Here is a 10,492-nt window from a genome sequence, read left to right as displayed (position 1 = left end):
AACGCGTTTCAGAAAGGCGGGGCATAGAGGAGAAACAATAATGTACAGTATGTGGAAAATAATGTGTTTTTTTAACCTTAAACTGTAAAATTTCATTACACCAAATACACAAAATAATGTTCTTTTTAGCAACATCATATGACCCCTTTAATAGTAAATAAGCTCCTCTGTAGTTTTTTTTATATATTTATATATCTAACTAACCAACTAGGAACACTTTATAACGTTCCTGAGGTAAATGCAATGTTAAGTGACATTGTTCACAAGCTATTTATTAATGTCTTTCTCTGGTTGAAATACTGATTGAGACTATTTCTACACACAAGTTGCACGTTTTCCACGTTTTTCCACCCCTTTTGATTTACAGGATATAATCGGCCCTGATTGTCGGCTGTTTTTAAACAATCGGCCATCTGGTGCAGATGCTTTTATCGGTCGATACATCAGTGCATCCCTATTAAAAAAAAAAAATTTAACATTGAGTTTTGCAATATTTATGCAAAGTTTCACTTTACTTGACCATAGTTCCAGAATGCAGTTCTTAGATTTAGATATACTTTTTCATTGTGTTCAAGGTTAACTTTCTCTCTCGGAGAAGGTGTCAATCTGGCAGTCGGTGTGTATGTGTTGGCCAGGACTGCCACCAAACCTTCTGCTGTCAAGCTTCACAGAGATACTAACGAACCAGTGCGCACTAAAACCCGTTACTTCCATGCCCATAATGGGGGGATACTTTTGCCAAATGATATGAAGAGGGCACAGGTAATCAGAATCAATACTATCACAAAGCTATACTGTAATTTGCTCTTTGTGTCCCTTTTATCTAAAAGTTACCATATTTTCTTATCATACAAAATTGACTACTTTCTATGAAGGTTTATGGGAAGAAACAGATTGTGATGGAAAAGGATGAGGTGGATGAGATTAAGAAGTTTGATGATCCAGGTTTGGTTCTGATGGGGTTTAAGCCCATGGACCGTCTCAAACTGCACCATCATATACGGCCCGCGCTCTTCATATACCCTGAGGAAGAGCAGATATCAGGCAGGTCTTCATTTGCTGAGGTCTTAAGCCTAAGCACCTCCTTCAGTTCAATCCAGTTGTTTTATGAACTGATCTTTTTCTCATTTTGGAAAGCTGATGTGCAGTTCTCTTTCTTTTGTTTACCCTAGGAAGCTCCTGTATGTTTACAGCTCTGCTTTTGAATTGCAGTGAAAAAAATTTATTTGCATTGTGCAGATACATTCCTCGTCGTAACACTCCACCTCGGTTTGTGGCACTAGTTCCACAGAGAGAAGAACTGGATCAGAGTCAAACTCAGGCGACACCTCCAGGTAACTGCAATCAAGACTGAAAAATTTTCATTTACACTGAACGTTACTTTCAACTGTATGGCTAATTGATCTTTTTATATATATCAAATAGTAATATTAAATTGTGGGATCCTATATTTTAGGCTTCCATGTGATATTTCTTCCCTTTGCTGATGACATACGCACTGTGGATGCTCACGTGGGCCCCACAGCCTCTGATGAGCAGGTGGACAAGATGAAAGAGATTGTGCACAAGCTCCGCTTTAAATACAAGTGTGTGGTTTTCTACAAGTTGTGCCCAGTGCATTCTTCAGTTATGGAGTTGTAGTTAATTTGTACTGTAAATCTTATGTTTTTATAGGAGTGATGCATTTGAAAACCCAGTGCTACAACAGCACTACAGGAACCTGGAGGCTTTGGCTCTGAATATGCTTGAACCCGAGCCCATTGAGGATTTAACAAGTATTTCTTGAGATCCGAAATGTTTTTAATGGATAATTGTTCTATTTTAATTTTATTACTGTCTGTGTGTTCCCTCAGTGCCCAAGGTACAAATGATGGATGCTCGTCTTGGTCCACTGGCTCAGGAGTTCAAAGATTTAGTCTATCCTCCTGATTATAACCCAGAAGGGAAGCCTGCAGCTAAACGTAAAACTGGTGAGATTTCAAATGGTCTTACATTAATGTAAAGCATGAGTCAGGGGTGTAATTTTCGGTATTTGAGCTGATAAAAAAAAAAACATGAAAAACCGCTGCATTTTCAAATACATTTATTTCTTGTATGGATAGTTTCCGACAGCACTGCACAAGCTAGTGGCACCATAAGACTGTAAAAAAAGATGGACGACGCGTCTCCACTTCCTTCCACTATAGAAAAGTGAAGCCAAAGCATCTCAGTATGGCCGCTGCCATCTTGAGTAAATGACGTCATTCGGAGCCAGAGTCTGTGCAGTATAGATTCGTTTGGAGCCAGAGTCTGCGCTGTAGTGTCGTGAGGTGAAGCCGCTGTATCAAACTCTCGCCCAAACTCCTGCATACCCAATCAACCATAACGACACGCCCCGTTTTTATAGCATCAAATTACTAGCTAAAATCAAACTTATCACAAAAACGAACAATTGAACATATATCAGCGTGATAACAACTACTTTAAATGACCAAGCCATCTTTCGGAAAATTGTATAGGATTGTTATTTATTTTTTTATTTTGACTCAAGTCCCATTTGTTTACATGGAGAGGGGACCTGTACTGCAGCCAGCCACCAGAGGGCGATCAAAGAGCCCGCAACTTCACTTTTCAGGACGTGTGAGGCACACCCGAGTGGCACCATCAAACCGCTCAGTGCAGAACACTCTTAGAATCTCAGCCTGGGTCCACAATTAACAAAGCAGTGTTGGCAAGCAAATTAAATGGTGATAGTTGCCAGCTGGCCACTGCGTGTTTCAAAATGAAGTGTGGCACTGTTCATTTACATGCGAGCAGCCCATGATCCAGTGATTTAGTGAATTCCATTTCTGCAAGTGCTGGGTCACTTATAATGTGCATTTGAAAATGCAGCACACGCAACCGTATTCCCAAATTTGTATTGAGAATAATTTATAAATCTGTCGTTAAAAAAAACTCTAGTCTCTGTACTGTAATTTTACTGGTGTGTAAAATAAAAATTATCATGAAATATCAAATACTCATATCATGATACTCACTTATTTTACAGTACAATAGTATTATTTCAGCAGTAATGTATTTATTTGATTTTTTATTAATAATTATTATTTATGCAGTCATATTAAATGGATTTTTTTTGTCTTTTAACATGCCTAATGCATAATAATAATATGGGATACTGCAAAGACATAGCAGCATGGTTCAGTATGCATCGGAAATTACTCCTAACTTCCATTGATTGGCAGTCCTGTTTTAGTTACAATGCCACTACATTCAGAAACGTTCAAAGTTGATAGTGACAGAATCTTGACTTGAGTTGTCTCTTTCTTTTTGCCCAGCTGAATCTGGTGGTGGTGCTGCTGAAAAGAAGGCAAAAGTTGAGATGTCCGAGGAAGAGCTGAAAAACCATGTGGCAAAGTGCACCTTGGGAAAACTGACAGTGCCTGTGCTAAAAGATGCATGCAAGCAGTTTGGAATACGTACAACAGGAACCAAGAAACAGGAGCTTATAGATGCCCTGACCATGCACCTCTCCAAATAAAAGTTCTTAAGGCCTTGCCCATATTTGGCGGAGAATAAAACCTTGACACCTTGATTACATACTTGTTCATAGAATAAATACAGAAAGATTTGTATTTCTGCACATTCTAAATGACTTTCCTGTCTAGAGCAAAATTCCGTTCAGCATTGTGACTGTTGTCATAATGGATAATTAAATTATGCCAATGCTGGTGAGGCTTAAGAAAAAATGAGGAATAAAGCTTATTACAAAACTTGAATTTTGTAGTTTTAACAGTAGCATTTAACGTCCTTATTTCAACTCATTTGCTTGCTATTCTTTAAACATTTGCTCTTTAGAGCAAAATTCCGTTCAGCATTGTGACTGTTGTCATAATGGATAATTAAATTATGCCAATGCTGGTGAGGCTTAAGAAAAAATGAGGAATAAAGAGCAAATGTTTAAAGAATAGCAAGCAAATGAGTTGAAATAAGGACGTTAAATGCTACTGTTAAAACTACAAAATTCAAGTTTTGTAATAAGCTTTATTCCTCATTTTTTCTTAAGCCTCACCAGCATTGGCATAATTTAATACATGGTAATAAAGGAGGACATTTTATCAAACACTGGTTTAACTTGAATTAGTATGGAAAATTTTCTTAATGTTGTCCATTGATACTTTGGAGGTTGGTAATGTAGATTACAGAATTTATGCCTGATAAATTGAAAGCCTATTATGAATGTAATTCTACAAATCCATTCTTGCTTGTATGTTTAGTAAACATTTGGGTTGAGCAACTAGTTTGTCTAATACTCTAAATACATTTTACTTCATAATCAGTGTAGAAATAGTGGGAAGAAAAATACAAATTCTGTCTCCACCCTAGGCATGAGAAAATATCTGATACTTATTTTGTTAAACAACTAAAACAGTTTACTAGTAGTTTGTGGGTTTCCATAACACCTGGAATGAAGTAATCAGGTATTGTCATTTGCATTCTTATTAGCAAAAAATGAAAACAAACAGAAGGTCGACAACTCATTTGCCACAGATGTTTGAAATTACAGCAGATCTAAATGTACATGTCTGGATTTTATTTTCTGCTAAAGCAATAAAGCACTGAGCTAGAGGGCTGTTTATACAGCACAGAACAGACCCTACACCGGAAAAAAATGATCGGGGGGAAAAATAATTTGGAAAATTAATGTCTCCAAAAAGAAATAGGAAGTCTCTTCTTAATTTCCTAATGTGGGCGACCGAGACGTGTTTGACAGTCCCATGGGATGAAACCTGCTCGTGACGCAAGCAAGCGGAAAGCCAATGACGTTTTGCGCATGCTCAGGTTGAGCCAGAGAGCTGCAAGGAAAAAGTACAAGAGACAAAGGAATAAACAACTCAAGGAGTGGACGCGAAAACGCCAAGTTAGAGGAACGAAAGCAGCCGAGCCTGTAACATATCGTATACAGACAGGTAAGTGCTAGGAAGGAGTACACTGACAATTTGAAAGGTGTCATTTTGTCCGTTGCTATCAAACGAGTAGCACGTAGCCAGAGTGTCAAATTGGTCTGAACGCAGTAGTTCAGAAGACCAAACAAAAATACGGCATGCCTTAAGTTATCGTATTAAACTTGTGTACGAAGTGTTAAATATCATTTCCGTCCGTGAATAAGTCATAAACACCCATCCAGTCAGCTGGCAGGAAGTTTTGTACAGACATTCCCAATGCAGTCATCCTGGGCACAACTGCACATTAGCCGTAGGTGTCAAAAGGGTTCGTGTTTAGACTTGCCACTCGGTTAAACCCTAATTAATGTTCAGGATTGAAGCATTAGCTGTTTTGTTTTAATTATCTGATTTATAATCCCTCTCTTGTTGTGTTTGTTTTCGCCAAGGTTATCTCTGCGGTTCTCACGGTGGTCTACTATGGCAATTGCCAGGGTCCTGCACTGCTGACCCATTTAGTCCCAGTCAGCTGTACAAGTCATGCTGTAAGTCTTTTCCACCCTGAGGTCGGCCAAAATGGAAAGAACTGCTCTGCCCTAGTGGTTACTATGGTGCTTGGCAAGTCTTTGTGCAATAACAACATGAAGAGCACAGAAAGAGGACACAATCGAATCTGCTTCTGAGAAGATCCATCGGTTTCCACTTGTGTTTTTGTTCTTTTCACTGATTCACTGCAAGGTGCGCTTGGCTCGCCTTTCACTCCAGTAGCTACCTCCCCTCCCCTTGCCACTCATCCCAAGCAGCTGAGAGGTTGCTGTGGAGATGATAGTGGTGACATAGCAGCAGGAATGGGGAGTACTCCATGTTCTGGTAAGGGGAGGGGGGTCGGGGGGTTTCAGGAGCTGGGCTGTATGCCATGGAAGGTCAGCAAGCAGAAAGGAGAAGCCATCGGTGGACGCGGGTCCGAGCTAGAGGATAGGCTGAATGCTGGAACGCCCCCCACCTCTTCACAACCTCCCACCATTTATCATGAAAAGCAGCATCGGGAGCTGTGCGCTCTGCACGCCCTAAACAATGTCTTCCAGGACGGAGCGGCCTTCAGCCGTGATGCACTTCAGGACATCTACCAGAGGTCAGTGCTAAGATTATGTATTGTTACTGAGGTGATCTAATTTTGGAATTTTTTTGGGGCACACTTCTGCTTCCTCTTTCTTTTTCAGGCTCTCCCCTAGCACTTTGGTAACGCCCCACAAGAAAAACATGCTGGGAAATGGCAACTATGATGTGAACGTCATCATGGCTGCATTGCAGACGCGTGGGTTTGAGGCTGTTTGGTGGGACAAGAGAAGGTATTTTATTATGCTGTTGTAGTTTTAAATACATCAAAAATATAGTCCAAAACATGTGGCAAAATCTCTTTTTGAATTCATGTTTGTTTCATATGGTTTTGAAAAATGTACATATCTTAAATTCAACATGAAACAGACATTTCATAAGTATAACCAAGTAAAACTGTAAACTGAATGGAGGGTTTTGATTTTGTCCACTGGAAATTGATTGGATCGTTTGATCCTTTTCGTTTGCAAATTGCTGCAGTTTCATGTGAGTGACAGATCACTGGATGAGATGGATTATTGTCCCGTCCTCACACTGGTGCACAAGTCATTAGAGATGAGATGTTTGTGTTTTGATTTAACATTACAGGGGCACATGAATAAAAAAATTTTTTTTTAAAAAGCAATTTAAAAAATAGAATTGTGAATTGAGTTCATGGTGATTTTAACCACTTAATGATTTTAACCAAATGTTTTCAAGATTGTTTTAGGATTCTTTTTTTTCAAGATTAGTTTTTTTTAAATATCTTGAAGCATTAATTATAAATATTACATTTTTGGTGACAGCACATGATATTTTATAACACAAACTAACCTGCCTTGTGATAAAAGGTCAAGTTATTTGATATTTTAAGAAACTTATTGACCTTTACACACAGTCATGAGGGTCTGCCAGGTTCCTCTTTATGATATAATTTCCTGTTTTATGCACCACATGACTTGACTTGGGCAAACAAAAAAGTTTAAGATGTTAAAGCAGTGAAGCACTTCTGTTAATTAAAAAAAGAATAAAATTATTCATTTTTTAACACCAAGACTGTGGTATCCAATTTATGAACACAAAATATAGGAAAATACAGGGATAGCCCACCCTAAAATGAAATGCATACATGTCATTCCAAACCTCTATGCATTTCTTTCATCTGCAGAACACAAATGAAGATGTTTGTAACATTTTGGTAAGCAAACAGTTTTGGTTCCCATTCACTTCCATTGTATAGACAAGAAATACAATAAAAGTCAATGGGAACTGAAACTGTTTGGTTACCAGCCTTCTGCAAAATATCTTCTTTTATGTTCCACAGAAGAAAGTCATACAAGTTTGGTCAGTGTCAGTAAATGAAGGAATTTTCATTTTTAGGTGGGCTATCCTTTTAATTTTATATTTTTTTTATTTTATAATTTTCAGAAATTAAAAACCTGCTTAGCAAAGAAGAGGTGTATTCTAACATTGTATGAGTTGCATTCATCTTTTTTTTTTTTTATTGTTGTTGCTTTTGTTTTTAAATAAATGAATACAAATGTGGCATTTCTTTTTTAAATATTTTTCCTATGTATTTGTCATGCTATGCTAGTTTACCTTTAAAAAAGATAGTATTTTTGTAATCTATATGCTAGTTGTTAATCCGACCAACAGTGGCGCAAGTCAATCCTCTGTGTGGCGCACGGGGGCGCGCTGAGCGCTGCAGATGTGTCGCAGATTTAAAAAGTCACTACTCATCTAGTACAAGGAAATGGAGCAGTGCAAAGCATAAAATACTGAATTGTAAACAAGGCAGCGGAAGAGCGGGAACGTGTGCAGCCATTCTATAACAGTGCATGGGATTTGCAATTCATAGTTACTTTAACGACCAGAAGGAAAAGCACAAAGATACATTGACAGCTACTTCATTATTTTTAGGGGAACAACTTAACTGATGGAACTGTCGGCAATCGGCTCTGTGTGGCGCACGGGGGCGCGCTGAGCGCTGCAGATGTGTCGCAGATTTAAAAAGTCACTACTCATCTAGTACAAGGAAATGGAGCAGTGCAAAGCATAAAATACTGAATTGTAAACAAGGCAGCGGAAGAGCGGGAACGTGTGCAGCCATTCTATAACAGTGCATGGGATTTGCAATTCATAGTTACTTTAACGACCAGAAGGAAAAGCACAAAGAGACATTGACAGCTACTTCATTATTTTTAGGGGAACAACTTAACTGATGGAACTGTCGGCAATCGGTGAGCAAGTGTTCGCTGTGGAATCAATCATAAAGAAAAGAGTTCGAAAGGTAAGTGACATGCGCGTGTAGCTAGCTGCGTGTTTACGGACAGTTCAATCTGTGTAATCCCGCTGCACACATACAACATGTTAGAGGGGCGAGGACACACTTACAACAACAGCGTGGAAGTGTGTTTGTAGTCTAATAACTTCGATGATGACGCATGTCGCAGGGCGGCGAGCCTATTCGTAGTCATGGAGACTACGCAGTTTTATTTCCCGGTGGGGTCTAATAACTAACGTAAAGTTTGGCCATTTAGATACAGCCGCTGAGGTTTATTTTTTTATCTTAAAACGGCATTTGAGGTTATTGGTGCGAGCGGACGTGGCTCTCAGTTACTTTTAAGTAAAATTAAAACATGCGGTTAGCTTAAAATAACGCTCGTTGAATGAGCGTTACTTTTGGTCTCATGAAATGTCCGGATTGAAATAGAAAGGAGGAGCTGTTAGTTTAGGGGTCGTCCCTCCTTAATTCTTTTATTACGAAACCTTGTCATTACGTCATCGCACACGTACAAGACAAAAACAAAACATTCAGAAGAAATGTGTAATCGAAAAAAAAAAAAACGTACTTAAAATATAAATGCAATATTGGTTTATATCTATTTTTTCTTTTTGTTCTAATGTTTAAGGGTCATGTCGAATATTTATTGAAGTGGAAGGGGTGGCCTCCCAAGTAAGTATTATTATTATTATTATTATTATTATTATTATTATTAAGGAAAATTGGAGAATAAGATTAATTTCAAAATTTCTTAATCCTTTTATTTCCTGGTAGTTTTACAATTATTACTCTAGCGGCTAAGATGTTTTGTTTATTTATTTGCACGTCATGTCAATAAATATGTATATGTTTTAATGACATTAAAGGTACAGCACATGGGAGCCTGAGGAGCACATTCTAGACCCTCGACTGGTTTTAACGTATGAGGAAAAGTGAGCAGTTATAAAAATGAAACTTCCTTCATTCTTTCACTTTCAGTCACTAGTACATGAAATCATCCACACCGCATTTTCTCATTATTTCTAATTGCAAACAGAGAACAGAGAGAAAGGTCAGTGAGGTGGCGTAAAAGAGGCCCAAAACCGAAAAGACTCTTCATGCAGGTAATGACCACTACAGCATCTTAATTACTGTGATGGTTTCCCTGCTAAATTATTATTCAAATCTTGTCCATCCACTTATTTTAGTATTATTTATATACTATTATAGTTTTCATTCATATTTTGAATTAATCTTTATTTTTTCATTTTAATTTTATAAAAATTTGTGGTAATTTTTTAATTTGTCAAAAATGCATTTTTGCCATTTTTATTATAATTTTTTTTGTATTTTTAATATATTACTACTTAGGTCTAATTTATTTTCATTTCAGTTTTAATTTTAGTACAGTTGTAGTTTTTATTTCCAGTTAAACTAAATGAAAATTAGAATTTTGCCTTGACTTCTAAGTGAAATAAGTTTTCTCTCTAATACTTGTTTTATTTCAGCTTTATTTAAATTAACTAAAATATATATATAATTTTTTAGTTATTAATAATAATCCATTGTCTATCCACATATTGCTCTCTTGAAGAGAAACATTTACGCAATGGATCTACGCAGCGCACACAAAGATACAGAGAAGTCTTCAACACATCTGCCGCTATCGCTTGACCCAAGGTTCCAGTCCACAGGGGCTTGTATATATCGACAATTAACCCACCACAAGAAAAAGAAGAAAGCTTCCAGAGAGACTTCTGAGGAAGAATGGGATAGAAGAGAAGATGACGATGATGATGATGATGAGGGGGTTATGGAGGAGGAGGAAGAAGAAGAAGAAGAGGACACAAGACAAGGAGGAACGAAAACTGGCAGCAACACTTTAGACAGTAAGTATGTTAGTTGGTCAGAGGGCAGACATAGTTGTCACTATAACCTAAATTGATATCAAGACTGCAGTGCTCTTTGTCAGCCTTATTGAGGGAAAAAACTCTCTTGACACTAAATCACAACACGAAGTAAACAGCTCTATTTGAACAGATCCAGGATTTTTGTTACTGTTGTTGGCAAAACCCTACTTTAAAAACTTTTGAAAAAATTATTAGCATTATATATGCAAAATGTGTTAGTCTGTGGTTGAAATCCTAAAAAGTAAAATCAAGTTTTAAATTCTGCAAGTGAATTATTCATAATGACGTTTTATATATATATA

General features: G+C 37.5%; 3 protein-coding genes across 3 annotated transcripts in view; all 3 read left to right on the top strand.

Annotated features, from left to right (window-relative positions):
- Positions 1-3,797, top strand: part of LOC107734244 (X-ray repair cross-complementing protein 6-like) — a 10,283-nt gene extending 6,486 nt beyond the window's left edge. Inside the window, exons 6-12 of the mRNA XM_016546157.1 lie at positions 576-762; positions 876-1,044; positions 1,173-1,334; positions 1,457-1,586; positions 1,675-1,775; positions 1,854-1,970; positions 3,318-3,797. Of these exons, the coding sequence (XP_016401643.1) occupies positions 576-762; positions 876-1,044; positions 1,173-1,334; positions 1,457-1,586; positions 1,675-1,775; positions 1,854-1,970; positions 3,318-3,520 (1,069 nt within the window). The 3' untranslated portion in view covers positions 3,521-3,797. The remainder of the gene's footprint in view (positions 1-575; positions 763-875; positions 1,045-1,172; positions 1,335-1,456; positions 1,587-1,674; positions 1,776-1,853; positions 1,971-3,317) is intronic.
- A 988-nt stretch (positions 3,798-4,785) lies between these two features.
- LOC107734157 (josephin-1-like) lies at positions 4,786-6,636 on the top strand. The gene is made up of 4 exons (XM_016546027.1): positions 4,786-4,949; positions 5,372-6,054; positions 6,143-6,271; positions 6,627-6,636. The coding sequence occupies exons 2-4, from the start codon at positions 5,771-5,773 to the stop codon at positions 6,634-6,636; spliced, it is 423 nt and encodes a 140-aa protein (XP_016401513.1). The 5' UTR covers positions 4,786-4,949; positions 5,372-5,770.
- A 1,355-nt stretch (positions 6,637-7,991) lies between these two features.
- Positions 7,992-10,492, top strand: part of LOC107734182 (chromobox protein homolog 7-like) — a 5,085-nt gene continuing 2,584 nt past the window's right edge. Inside the window, exons 1-5 of the mRNA XM_016546057.1 lie at positions 7,992-8,307; positions 8,930-8,973; positions 9,168-9,233; positions 9,338-9,404; positions 9,875-10,169. Coding sequence (XP_016401543.1) covers positions 8,239-8,307; positions 8,930-8,973; positions 9,168-9,233; positions 9,338-9,404; positions 9,875-10,169 — 541 coding nt within the window. The 5' untranslated portion in view covers positions 7,992-8,238. The remainder of the gene's footprint in view (positions 8,308-8,929; positions 8,974-9,167; positions 9,234-9,337; positions 9,405-9,874; positions 10,170-10,492) is intronic.

This window comes from Sinocyclocheilus rhinocerous, unplaced genomic scaffold (genome assembly GCF_001515625.1).
Source record: "Sinocyclocheilus rhinocerous isolate Xijiao unplaced genomic scaffold, SAMN03320098_v1.1 scaffold820, whole genome shotgun sequence".
Lineage (NCBI taxonomy): Eukaryota > Metazoa > Chordata > Actinopteri > Cypriniformes > Cyprinidae > Sinocyclocheilus > Sinocyclocheilus rhinocerous.
The sequence above is the reverse complement of the archived record's forward strand: the minus strand, read 5'-3'. Positions and strand labels throughout refer to the sequence as shown.

Coding starts and splice junctions, on each gene's coding strand:
- LOC107734157 (XM_016546027.1), top strand. CDS start 5,771: ATGGGGAGTACTCCATGTTCTGGTAAGGGGAGGGGGGTCGGGGGGTTT. Junction 6,055..6,142: donor CTTCAGGACATCTACCAGAG/GTCAGTGCTAAG, acceptor TTTCTTTTTCAG/GCTCTCCCCTAGCACTTTGG.